Raw genomic sequence first — 11,979 nt, 5'->3', positions numbered from 1 at the left:
ACAAATGAAGTGAAAGCAAAAAGGAGAATATGACATCATCCTCATCCTCCACCAACAAGGAAGAAGTCGTCTTCTCAGGTGACAAACGACGCTCAGCGGCGGGCATTTTGTCCTCTGGCAGCAACATGATCTCATTCTCGCCACCAGGTGGCAGGATTGACCGTGCTCTCATAAAATGCGACTTCATCTCGTCAGATTACCATTTTTGGATTTTTTTTCTTTTTTTCTCCAAAGAAATTTACTGTGACAATGCTTCAGTCAAAGGTTGCCTTTTTATCTTGACAAAAAAAAATACGGCGTTGTGTCCTGACAAAATCCTGAGGAAAAATATGAATATTGTCATAAGACTTTTAACCTGGGGGCTGAATTTATTGTCATCATATTGCAATTATTTTTCACAAATGATTTCATCCATCCATTTGAAAGCATTTCACATTTCATCATGACAAACTTGACTTTTTTTCTTTGTATGATGTCTTAAACTCACCCCCCAAAAATTCTGTCTTGACCGTTATTTTATCTTGGCGGGGTGGGGGTCCAGAGCCACATTGACCTTTGTAGGACGAAACAAGAACATCTCGACGATAAAAGGGCCTCGTATGCTCTTTTCATTTCCAGATACTTTCACTTCCTTTCTTGATTACATGATTCTTCCATCATCGCGGAAAGTTGAAGTGATAAACTGCACATCTGGCTTATTCTGACGAACCGAACTCTGCTGCTCAAGTTGCCGTAGCAATAGCCTCACTTTTTTTTTTTTTTTGCATGAACGTGACTGCGTGTGTCAGGAAAAAGGAAGTGTTGCGACGACGGCGCTCGAAGAACACCCACTGCGGAACAGAGGCGGAACGACAGAATGTGACAATGAAGTCACAGACGAGAGACGACCGTCCACGCCGAGGAGCCGTCTGAAGGTGAGCTCCATGACTCCTTGCCCTTGGGATCTCGTTCGCCGTTTTGGCCCCGTTTTCGTCAGAGTGAAAATGGCCATCCAGGCAAAACTATTTTGACCAAGTACAGGAAGTGAAAGTCAAAGTCTCTCGCGATAACGGCTTCCTTCTACCACATTTGGGGTGTGCGTGCGCTCTCTGCGTCGGGAATTGTCCACCCGTGAAGCAGGGTGCGCTCAAACAAAGTTTCAACATCTTGAACCGATTTTTCAGCTCCCGACAAGCGGTCCATACATTTGTAAAAAAAAGTGCGCGCTTGTGAATGCGCTTCTTCATTCACTTTTCAATGACTAACGCAGCACACATCACCCCGTTTGTCGCAGTACCAAAACTGGCCTGGGTGGCGCCACAGGTCATCTAGACTGACCGAAGAAGAAGAAAGTGATTTTTCTGATTGCCTCTATGAACTCGTTCCACGCCAGCCATTTTCAAAATACAGAACCTTTTGCGGGCTGGGCAATTTAGGGCTCAGAGATAAACAGTCAACGGTTTTTGTCAACTGAGAAACTGCCAAATGGAAAATTCGACTCCCTTCTTTCATCACGCAACCAAGTTGTTGTTTTTTTTTCTACCTTATTCCGATTTTAGTCATGAGCAGTAAAACATGGGTTGTTTTGACCCACATCACTTATGTTTTTGGACCCTTATGTTATTGTTTCCGCTACCGTGAAACTAGATGTTCATCATTTTTGCTTGAGTAACGCTTCAAACATCACAACGGTCCTTTTTGTCTATAAAATACTCATAGGAAACAATGGAAATGCCCCTTTGGTGGCAAAATCATACATTTGCAATGAATCACCGGTTTAATTTGACTTTGAACAACCTTGACAAACTATTTTCACGGTCTTTAGAAGTATGAAGTAGTAGTAGTATTAAGTAGTGTGCGTGCATGCATGCATATGTGTGTGTGTGAACGTTTGTGTCTGTGCGTGCATGATGTCATTGCTTCGACTTCGAAATAGAAATCATCTCTGTCATCTTTTCTCTTTCTTGTGACACACACACACAAAAGATCTGCTCTAAAGTCAAATTGCTTCAAACTTCCGTGTAAAGTCAAAACGAAATAAAAACAAAGTGAAAGCATTATAACCCTGGTCAAGTTCACAGCTCGTGTGAAAAGAGGGGCAGGGGGATGGTGGTTGCGGCAGCCCACGCTGCCATTCGCAACGTTGACGGGAAGTAAGAGGATGTGGTGGAGGGCGATATTGGGGGGCGCCACATGAGCCAGCCGCGCCGCTGTCTACATGTCAAAAATGGCCCAAAGCCGAATGGATCGATTGATGGCTTGAGAGCGCGTGCTTGTTGTCAGGACGTCAGCGATCCACAACATGGAGTTGTGGCGGCAGTGTGCAAAATGGCTGATCGGGTGCCGCGTCTTGCCGGAGACGCACCGCGTCACCTGGGAGAGCGCGCAGGTGAGGCCGCGCGCTCACAGGCGCAACTCCGTTAGCTTAGCTTTTAGCTTGCTCAATACAACTGCGTGCCTTTGTGCGTGTTGTCAGGTGTGCGACCTGGCTCAGGCGCTCAGAGACGGCGTGCTCCTGTGTCAGCTTCTCAATAACCTGCTGCCTCTGGCCGTCAACCTGAGAGAGATCAACCTGCGCCCGCAGATGTCCCAGGTAAGGCACGGACGGGCGCTCCAAGGGTGGAAATGAAAAGGCATCAGGCCCCAATTCAAATGAAGAAAAATCAGTTTGATGCTTTTGCCGCCTTGCGCGTGTCAGAAACATGTGAAACAGCAACAAACAAAAAAAATCTTTCTGAGAAGGACGCGGGTGCCGCTGATGAATCCCCGATAAAGTTCAGCTGTTCATCTTTTCTCTGAGATATTCCGGACATGCCATGATTATGTTGAGACGATTTTATGAGAACTTCTTTCTAAACCGGTATATACTCTATTTCTACAGCGCGATCGTTTCAGAAATTGAATCGATTTTTTTTCTTTTTTAACCCAATTTGGAATTATTTAATAGCAATTGTTTATCACAGATGTACATGACTGACTGAAAATATTTTTTTTAATTATCACTGACATTTAAATCATATTCAATGGCTTATTATTGTTATTCTTTTAAACAAAATTTTTAATGGATTTTTATATTTTTAATAATAACGTTTGTGCTTTCTTCATGACATAAAAAAATGTTTGCAAATTTGAACAAATTTCATTTCATTATTTTGTTTGTGGCATCCTCAATGCTTACCTTTTTTTTCTTTTTTTAAATTATTGGCATCATTCTGACGTTTTTATTATTTTACGACATTTCTCTTTCTTTCACGCATTCGTTGTTATTTCTCATTTCCTTCTTTTTTTTTTTTTTCCCCTCATTGCATGTGTGAGTGTGTCCAACAAACATGGAACTTTGGGTAATCCCCTGTGGGGCCAATCGGCGTTTGGACACTTTGGGGGTCATCACAGACGATGACACACGGGAATGAACATGTTGATACACACACACACACACACACACATTCATGGTCTTATGCAACAACGGCGGCACATCCAGACGCCGCGAGTTACTCGTCGTGTTGTTATGTGGGCCAGTGACCTGCCAGCACCAAGACAATGTGTGTCAGTCGCGACTCAGCATTTCCTCTCCTCTCAAGCGACACTTCCCACTCAGCTCAACACACACACACACGAACGCACACGTGCGCGCGCACAGGAAGTTGTGTAAAATGTCATATGTCATACCCCGCCCACCCTCAGCACGTGGGTAGCATTGTGCACGGCGCTCTCTGCGGTTATTTTGGTGCTTCCTATTATTCGCGTTGCTTCTTTCGCAGCCCGTTCTGCATCTCATTTCTCGTGCGACGCACTTTTTTTTTTTTTCCAAACTCGCATTTGACTGTTAACTGTCAAACGAGTTCAAACAAAGCATTGCGGTTTTTACATGGAAAAGTGATTTTTAAAAATGATCAGAAAAATTGGCCTATATTCTCAACCTGACTCAACACTGCCATCTACTGCCACCTGTTCGTGATTACAGTTATGTTGTGTATATATTCATTCATTCATTCATTCATTCATCTTCCGAGCCGCTTGATCCTCACTAGGGTCGCGGGGGGTGCTGGAGCCTATCCCAGCTGTCTTCGGGCAGTAGGCGGGGGACACCCTGAATCGGTTGCCAGCCAATCGCAGGGCACACAGAAACGAACAACCATTCGCACTCACACTCACACCTAGGGACAATTTAGAGTGTTCAATCAGCCTGCCACGCATGTTTTTGGAATGTGGGAGGAAACCGAAGCACCCGGAGAAAACATGCAAACTCCACACAGAGAGGCCGGAGCTGGAATCGAACCCGGTACCTCTGCACTGTGAAGCCCACGTGCTAACCACTGGACTACCGGGCCGCCCATTGTGTATATAATATATATATTATGTTATATTGGCGAGCACTGACAACTGGCCACTCCTACCCATTAAAAAAACGGATTTGAGGTATTGAGGTAGCCAGCATTCATTGGCTTCCTCTGTCAACCCCAAACGAATTTTCAGCTTGACTGATGCCACGCTTGTAACAATCAAATGCCTTGTAACCTTGTGCGCTTCTGTCCAGTTCCTGTGCCTGAAGAACATCCGGACCTTCCTGGGCGTGTGTCAAAGCAAGTTCCAGCTGAAGAAGAGCGAGCTGTTTGATGCCTTCGACCTGTTCGACGTGCGGGACTTTGCCAAGGTGTGTAGGCCAGCGCTCGCCAAATCCGAACAAGAGGTGGCGCCACTGGCGGTGGTATTGTTTTAAAACGGGGGTGTCAAGTTCATTTTTTTGTTACGGGCCACATCGCATCACAAATCGGTCAATGAACAGTTTTGAAATTAGAACCCAGTAAAAAATAAAAAATTATGTTTGTTCTGTTTTCAATTTCTTTTAAAAGGATGGGCGCTTACAAAAAATGTAAGCGATCCGTGTTATTAAAAGTCAGCCAAAAGTCCCAAAGACCATTTGCAATTTGGGGTATTTGATGAAGAAACTTTTCACGATTTGCCTTGGCGGGCCACAAAAAAAACGACGTGGCCGGTCACAAATGGCCCACGGGCCTTATGTTTGACACCCATGTTTTCTACACTCGTTCACACTCATGGATGGTTTTTTTTTCAATTGCTTTTTTCTTGAGTCATTCAAAATCAACTCTGACAGCAGAAATAAGACCTTTTGACAAATGTGTTTCGTTGGTGCTCACAGGTGCTGAGCACTTTGTCCGTCCTGTCCCACTCGTCCATCGCGACGCAAAAAGGATTCCAGTGAGTAGCTCTTCAAATGAAAATCAGAATACTAATCCCCATCCTGGTAAATGTGCCGCCACGTTGTCATCACGTTCCGCCAATGCCGCCCCGCAGACCTTTCCCTTTGGGAGTCGCCATTTCCGATGACGACGTCTACAACGGCCTGTCCGACCAGATGGAGTAAGCGAAAGCCTTCGGTTACCATCTGAAAGAAGTCGAGTGTCGAGTGTCGTCGTAAAATGTGCCGATCCGCAACGGCCGGTGTCTTGCAGCGACACCATGGAAGAAGCGGACGATTTGTACGACTGCGTGGACGACGAGGAGGCCGAAGGGGATGAGATCTACGAAGACCTGATGAGGACGGTGGAGCAACCCGAAATTGTGAGTGCCATCATCCGCCATTTTGTTCCAAGTGGCTTAACGTAGATGGCAACGCACTGCCGCCCGGCGAACGGCATATTTTTGTGTGCGGGGCAGAAGTCCGGCGTGGACAAGCGGGAGTGCTGCCTCCAAGAGATCAAACTGACGGAAGAAAAGTACTCGGATACTCTGGGATCGATTTTACTGGTGCGACGCATCTCCACGTACACGCGCGCGCCTCGAAAAGCTGTGGCGCTCATTCATTTTTCATCACCGTCAGCACTTCAAGAAACCTCTGGAAAAATTCCTCACGGCCCAGGACCTCGAGAGCATCTTTGTCAACGTCCAGGTACGCCCGGCGCAGACGCTGCTGGAAAAGTAACAAAGTGCAAAGACTTCTCTTCGCTTCTGCAAAAAAATATTTTGCATCACGGAACACGGGGACTTTTCGTCGTAGGGGAAGCAGAAAAGTGCCAATGGCTTTCATTTTTTCACACTAGGGGGTATTTCACTCATGCAGGTTTGGCAGTGGAGGAGTTTCACTGTATGTCTCTGTCTAATAGTGCGAGTACTTCCCCACCCGGCTGTGAAGCCGAGAGTTTGGAATGTAGATCAGCACCGCGTCTACATCGTGGGTTGTGTGCAGGATTTGGCCGGCGTGCACACAGAACTTTTGGACGAGATCCGGAGTGCGGTCTGGAACGGCGCCAAGGACCTTTACCGGGTGTTTGTCAACTACAAGGGCAGGCTCCTACTCTACGGTCGCTACTGCAGCCAAGTGGAAACGGCCACCAAGCATCTGGACAAAGTGGCGAGTACCCGAGAGGACGTCAGGATGAAGCTGGAGGTGCGCCATCCGCCGGGCAAAAATCTCCCGCCTCAATCTTTGCTCTGATTCTTTTTTTTTTTTGGTTCGGTTTTCTTCTTTTCTCTCAGGAGTGTTCCAAGAGAGCAAACAGTGGCAGATTCTCCCTCAGGGATCTGCTTATGGTGCCCATGCAGAGAGTCCTCAAATACCCGCTCCTCTTACAGGTAGCACAGGTCCTTCGGCCACTCGGCGGGATGCACCTTCGACTGGTCGCCGGCCAATAGCGACCAGTTTTGAACTCTTTTAAAATGGGCAGGTCCATCTTGACCCTACCATGTGGGGTAAAAAAAAATCAAGGCCTGGATTCTTTTTCGCTTTTCTCTAGGAGCTGTCAAAACACACCAGCGACCCGTCCGACAGGGAGAACCTGCGCACGGCTCTCGACGCCATGCGGGTGAGTTTGTGCAGGGGGTGTATCCACGCTACGTGTATGAGTTGACGTCTTTTTGGTCGCCCAGGACTTGGCGCAATGTGTCAATGAGGTCAAGCGAGACAACGAGATCCTCAAGCAGATCACCACCTTCCAGTTGTCCATCGAGAACATGGTAACCTCATCTGGGTTCTCCATCTCCTTGTCCATGTCGGTGAAGACTATAGAGTAATTGTGTGAGTGTGTGTTTTCTCAACATTTCACCTTGCTTACAAAACAAAACGTACCCAGTCGCAATCCTTGGCCCTCTTCGGCCGCCCCAAAATGGACGGAGAGCTCAAAATCTGCAGCACAGAGAAGAAATCCAAACAGGAAAGGTGAGTGTTTTCTTTTCATCTCCCCCCCCCCCCTTTTAATAAATATATATTCAATCCGAGTTTGCGTGACGTCGCCCCGCAGATACGTGTTCCTCTTCGACAAGGCCATGTTTGTGTGCAAGAAGAAGAGCGGCGAGACCTTCGAGCTCAAGGAGATCATCATGCTCCGGCAATACCAAGTGCGAGACGAGACGGCGGGGGAGAAGGACAAACGGAAGGTGCGCTTCTTCTTTTCGTCCATGCGGCGGCAAAAGTGACGAGACCCCGAACCGAGGCTGCTGTGTCCGCAGTGGTCCTACGTCTTCCTCCTGCTGGACTCGTACGGCAAGTGCGGCTACGACTTGTACTTCAAGACGCGAGAACTGAAGAAGAAATGGCTGGAGCAGTTTGAGATGGCTCAGTGAGTTGGAAAAGTCAACACGCGCGCGTCTTGCGTTTTATGACGAGACCTCGAAACCCACTGCTTGTCCGCCGCCCACGCGCACGGCACCGGCGGATGCCGCTCGGTCAAGCTCAATTTCGGCCTACGTCATCAAATGTGTCCGTTTATTCCTACGCGGATTTTTCGAGAAAATGATCATTTCTGACCAACCCAAACTGCGGTGACACAAGTTAGTCCGCGAACACAAGCAACTCCAATAAAACCCGGCAGAAATGAGAGATGAATTTGAGTGTTAAGGGGGTGTCTCTCGGACGATTAGAAGAAGTCTCCGGTTCAACTCGGAACACAATGAGAATTGAAACACGCCCCCACGGATGCCGACGCCAAAAGGTCTGTGATTGGCTCATTTTGCCGTCAATCAAAAAGACATTCCGTCACGGGCACATCATTCGCTCGTCACGCGTCCGGGCCGGCCCATAAGCGGCCACTGTAGCCACCTAGAGTCCCAAAGACGCCGATGGGCGGGACAAAACCAGCAATATTTAATGACTCGTCTCGTTTCGAGGCATTTGGACTACTATCGCGATTCACAGCGAAGTTGCGGGAATGAATGCGAAGAGAGTCGCGTCGTAAGCAGTAATAAGAAGCCCATTCGGAAGAAAAGTTGAGACCAAAGCTTCGTCTTTGAAAGACGAGCCTGGCATGGTTGGTGAGAACCAAAATGGCAGACTTGTTTGCGGAGATGTTGACGAAAGTGGAATGTTCCCTCTTTCAACAAAATAATGGCCAAGTCAACTTCAAACGGTGGCTCGAAAAACCAAAATGGCCAAAGGGCTTTTCCGTCTTTGACGACACGGCACGGCACGGTTTCACCCCAATTCCATGTCGCTCGCCGCCTGGGCAGGTCCAACATGTGTCCCGAGAACGCCACGGCTAACGACCACGATTTCCAGATGCACAACTTTGAGGAGACGGCTTGTTGCAAGGCGTGCTCCATGATGCTGAGGTACGCGCGGCCGGCTCCCGCTCGCTGCCCCAAATCCAAACTCTCTCTCTCTCTCTCTCTCTCTCCCTCTTCCCTCATGTTCTCTTCTGTCATCCGCTCAGAGGGATTTTCTTCCAGGGCTACCGCTGCACGCGCTGCAAAACGGCCGCCCACAAAGAGTGCTTGGGCAGATTGCCGGCCTGCGGGCGCAACTCAGGTCGGTCGCTTGCAGTTCAAGTGTCTTCCACTAGATGTCGGTGCTTCGCATGCGTTCAGACAGCAAAGTTTTTAGCAAGTTGGCCGCACCACGCGTATTTTTCTCTGCTTCGTGTTTAGCTTGAGAGTCAATTCGGGAATGACAAATAGACAATCTTAAAAAAAACTCGCTGTGGTGCAACGTTCCACCAGGTGGCGCCAAAGCAGACGTTTCATTTTCGACGGGGCTTTGGCCCGAGCACAAATTGAGGGAATAGGTCTGTTTTTCTGTCAATAACAGAGGGTCGCTTTCAGAAAGAAAGCGTAAAAAAGCGGCGCGATGCTTATTTTCATGCATTTATGAGTACCGCCTAATGCTGAACTCTGACGTTTGCCTATTCCAGATCATGGAAATACTGCGAGAAAAGTGAGTCTCACGCAATCACCTCAATGTTCATTTTGTCATCATTACCTGCTCAAATATTTCTCCCCCCCCATCCCCTTTCTTCTTTGTTGCCCTCAGAATCGGACACACGGGTCCTCGGGGAACGCCGGAATCGGTAAGATCGGGATCACTTCTGTGGCAAAAGCATCTCCTGCATCATTGACGTGCATTGCCCAGGGTTTCCCAAGATGGAGGCGTGTCAGGAGTACTTTGGCCTGCCGCCGCCGCCCACCAGCTTCGGCCGCCCGCTGCAGCTCTCCAAGGGCGACGTGGTGGAGCTGACGCGGGCGGATGCCGAGCTGTCGTGGTGGGAGGTACGTCCGTCCGCCGCGTCGCCATCCGAATAAATCCGAGCAGTAAAATGAAGAAATCGTCCGTTCATCCTCCCGCAGGGCAGAAACTTGACCGGAGGTCAGACGGGCTGGTTCCCCTGCCACACAGTCATACCCTTCTCCTCTGTCAGTATAAACTGCCCGGTAACACAATTGCATACGACGCGGCCATGTTTTTTTGTTTTTTAAATACCCAAATGTTTCAAATCGAACTATTTAGGGTCCGTGTGGACATATTTTTACAATGGCATTTGAGCGTGGGTGTGTAGACTTTTCCTAGCGATTGTCAAGCATAAAAATGAGCCAGCATTTCTACGTATGCGAGTGAGAATGATGAAGTGTGATCTCACCTTCTCCCACAGAGGCCCACCCCAGATCTGTCTGCTTTCAGCTGGTGAGTGCGACGTTCAAGTTACGTCTTGATTCATTTGATTTGGATTCCATTGATATTCCAAATGTTCGATTCTGAAACCTCGCATTTGTTTTCCCATCATAAAAGGTTCATTTTGTTCTGATTTTTGAATACAAATAAAAAAAAGCGTTCATTTTCCCATTGTTGAAAATACGACTGATCTCATTTCCTGTCTCATTGTGTCAACGAAACCGCGGCGGCCGCGCCCGTCTCGCTTGCAGGTTTGCTGGCAACATGGAGCGGCCTGCCGCCAAGGACCTGCTGGTGTCTCGCTCCGACGGGACCTACCTGGTCCGGCAGAAGGACGGCGGCGAGTTTGCCATCAGCATCAAGTAAGATTCTCCACCGCGGCTCGCGTCTTTGCCGACAGAATGAAAGTTGCAGTTTGGGCCTCGCGTAACATCCGGGTGATCCAAATGTGAGCGTGCCGACCTCGTTTGAATCGGTTCTTCATCCAAGTCTTCTTCTTGTCAGGCGTCAATATTATTTTAGGCTGTGTGTGTGTGTGTGTGTGTGTGTGTGTGTGTGTGTGTGTGTGTGTGTGGGGGCGGGGGTATTCTTCCATACTTCTTCCTCCTCTTTGTGTATTACATGTTTGTAATCATTTCAAAGTATAGATTGTTTCTACTTTGGCAGGTTAAACCTGGACATCAAACATATTAAAATCACCTCCTGCGATGGCCTGTTTCGTATCAACGAGAAGAAGGCCTTCAAGGGTTTGGTGGTGAGTGCCCCGACATATTTTCTCTCTTTGGTTGGTTTTACGATTCACAACAGTGCTTTGTGTCTGTTGCAGATAAATATTTGATGCCATTTGTTTTGTTTTTAAGCTTGATACCAGTACAAGTATTCACTCATGGATACTCACCGAGTACCGATAAAATGACAGCTAATGGGGAACCGAAACATGCTGATGGTGGTGATTCACCAATGTGTCAAACCGCCGCAATTACTTGCCTCTGCGTATTGCTGCAGGACATGATTGAGTTCTACCAGCAGAACTCGCTGAAGGAGTGCGTGAAAGACGTGGACAGCACGCTGCGGACGCCGTACAAGCAAGCCGAGCAGGGCGGCGACCACAAGCCCCGCCACGCGCCCAAAGGTTTGTGCTTCTGTTCAAGAAAACAAAATCGTGAGATTATAATGCGAAGGGAGAAATTGACAACACACTGGGAAAACTCTGCCGAGGGACTTTGAGCAAAAAAAAAATAAATGAACGAACATATCTGGAAAGTAGAATTATTGTCCACAAATCAAATTGAAGTTGCAATTATTTCCAAAATCAATTATTGCAGTTCTTGCGATGCTCTCGTGAATAATTGACTACGTTTAGAAGGTCGGCGGAGAAAAGTATCGGGACAATGCTACTTTTGCTAACAACGCTCATGCTGCAGCCTTTTGGACAGGATGATGGTTTGAATTTATTTTATAGTAGCGAGAAATGAATTTCATTTGAACCATGATTATACTCTCATTAATTAGATGCAAAATATATATGCAATAAATATTTGAACTGTGAACGTCACGCAGCAGGAGGCGGCGCGCGTACCTTCGGCATGGCGAGGGCCAGGTACAACTTTTCGGCCCGCGACCGCTCGGAGCTGTCGCTGCGCGAAGGCGACACCATCAGGATCCTGTCCAGGAAAGGCCAAAGCGGCTGGTGGAAAGGCGAAGTCTACGGCAAGGTGAGCGAGAACAAAAAAAATAATAATAATCATCAAAAGGTCCTCAGGCTTTCAAGCACTCGCAATTGTCGTTGCCCAGGTGGGCCTCTTCCCCGCCAACTACGTGGACGAGGAATACTCGGACTACAGCTGACCTGCAGGCCGCTACTTTGCTCAGACAAACCGATGCGCGTCGTCTCATCATGTGAATAAATTTGCTTTTATGACCATGAAAGTCTTGTGGGAGGTTTATGTTGTTCTTATTTTGGTCAGAGCGTCGTCCAAAAATGACAAAACGGGAGATCCGGGATGTCCTCGGCAATGCTTTTCATTTGAGGTCATTTATTTGTACACATTGTTGTGGTCCTCAAAGTTTTTTTCCAAGCAAATCCTGGAAAGAAATGAATC

General features: G+C 47.8%; 1 protein-coding gene across 4 annotated transcripts; it reads left to right on the top strand.

The window, feature by feature from the left end:
• The first annotated feature begins 31 nt into the window (after nucleotides 1–31).
• LOC127613110 (proto-oncogene vav-like) lies at nucleotides 32–11,806 on the top strand. 4 transcript variants are annotated; one of them, XM_052084012.1, is made up of 29 exons: nucleotides 32–78; nucleotides 789–914; nucleotides 2,263–2,368; nucleotides 2,456–2,572; nucleotides 4,517–4,633; nucleotides 5,141–5,199; nucleotides 5,296–5,361; nucleotides 5,454–5,562; nucleotides 5,659–5,748; nucleotides 5,822–5,890; nucleotides 6,188–6,388; nucleotides 6,478–6,573; nucleotides 6,735–6,803; nucleotides 6,868–6,954; nucleotides 7,071–7,156; nucleotides 7,239–7,374; nucleotides 7,447–7,556; nucleotides 8,443–8,544; nucleotides 8,646–8,740; nucleotides 9,123–9,145; nucleotides 9,242–9,278; nucleotides 9,341–9,477; nucleotides 9,556–9,639; nucleotides 9,858–9,889; nucleotides 10,129–10,239; nucleotides 10,544–10,631; nucleotides 10,883–11,009; nucleotides 11,438–11,592; nucleotides 11,672–11,806. In XM_052084012.1, exons 3-29 carry the CDS (start codon nucleotides 2,282–2,284, stop codon nucleotides 11,723–11,725), a joined length of 2,544 nt encoding a protein of 847 aa, XP_051939972.1. In that variant the 5' UTR covers nucleotides 32–78; nucleotides 789–914; nucleotides 2,263–2,281; the 3' UTR covers nucleotides 11,726–11,806. The 4 variants fall into 4 exon arrangements, with proteins under 4 accessions (XP_051939972.1, XP_051939973.1, XP_051939975.1 ...); XM_052084013.1 differs by lacking the exon at nucleotides 32–78 and having other exon boundaries at nucleotides 531–914; nucleotides 11,441–11,592; XM_052084015.1 differs by lacking the exon at nucleotides 32–78 and having other exon boundaries at nucleotides 532–914; nucleotides 9,556–9,621; nucleotides 11,441–11,592.
• The last annotated feature ends 173 nt before the right edge of the window (nucleotides 11,807–11,979 follow it).

The sequence above is a fragment of the Hippocampus zosterae genome, chromosome 13, assembly GCF_025434085.1.
Source record: "Hippocampus zosterae strain Florida chromosome 13, ASM2543408v3, whole genome shotgun sequence".
NCBI classification, from domain to species: Eukaryota; Metazoa; Chordata; class Actinopteri; order Syngnathiformes; family Syngnathidae; genus Hippocampus; species Hippocampus zosterae.
Note: the sequence above shows the minus strand (reverse complement) of the source record. Positions and strands in the feature narration are given on the sequence as shown.

What these genes read in the sequence shown, in the direction of transcription:
- LOC127613110 (XM_052084012.1), top strand. Translation starts at nt 2,282, where the DNA reads ATGGAGTTGTGGCGGCAGTGTGCAAAATGGCTGATCGGGTGCCGCGTC. An exon ending in CGGTGGAGCAACCCGAAATT is followed by an intron (nt 5,563 to 5,658) that starts GTGAGTGCCATC and finishes TGTGCGGGGCAG; the next exon opens with AAGTCCGGCGTGGACAAGCG. An exon ending in CTGTCAGTATAAACTGCCCG is followed by an intron (nt 9,640 to 9,857) that starts GTAACACAATTG and finishes CTTCTCCCACAG; the next exon opens with AGGCCCACCCCAGATCTGTC.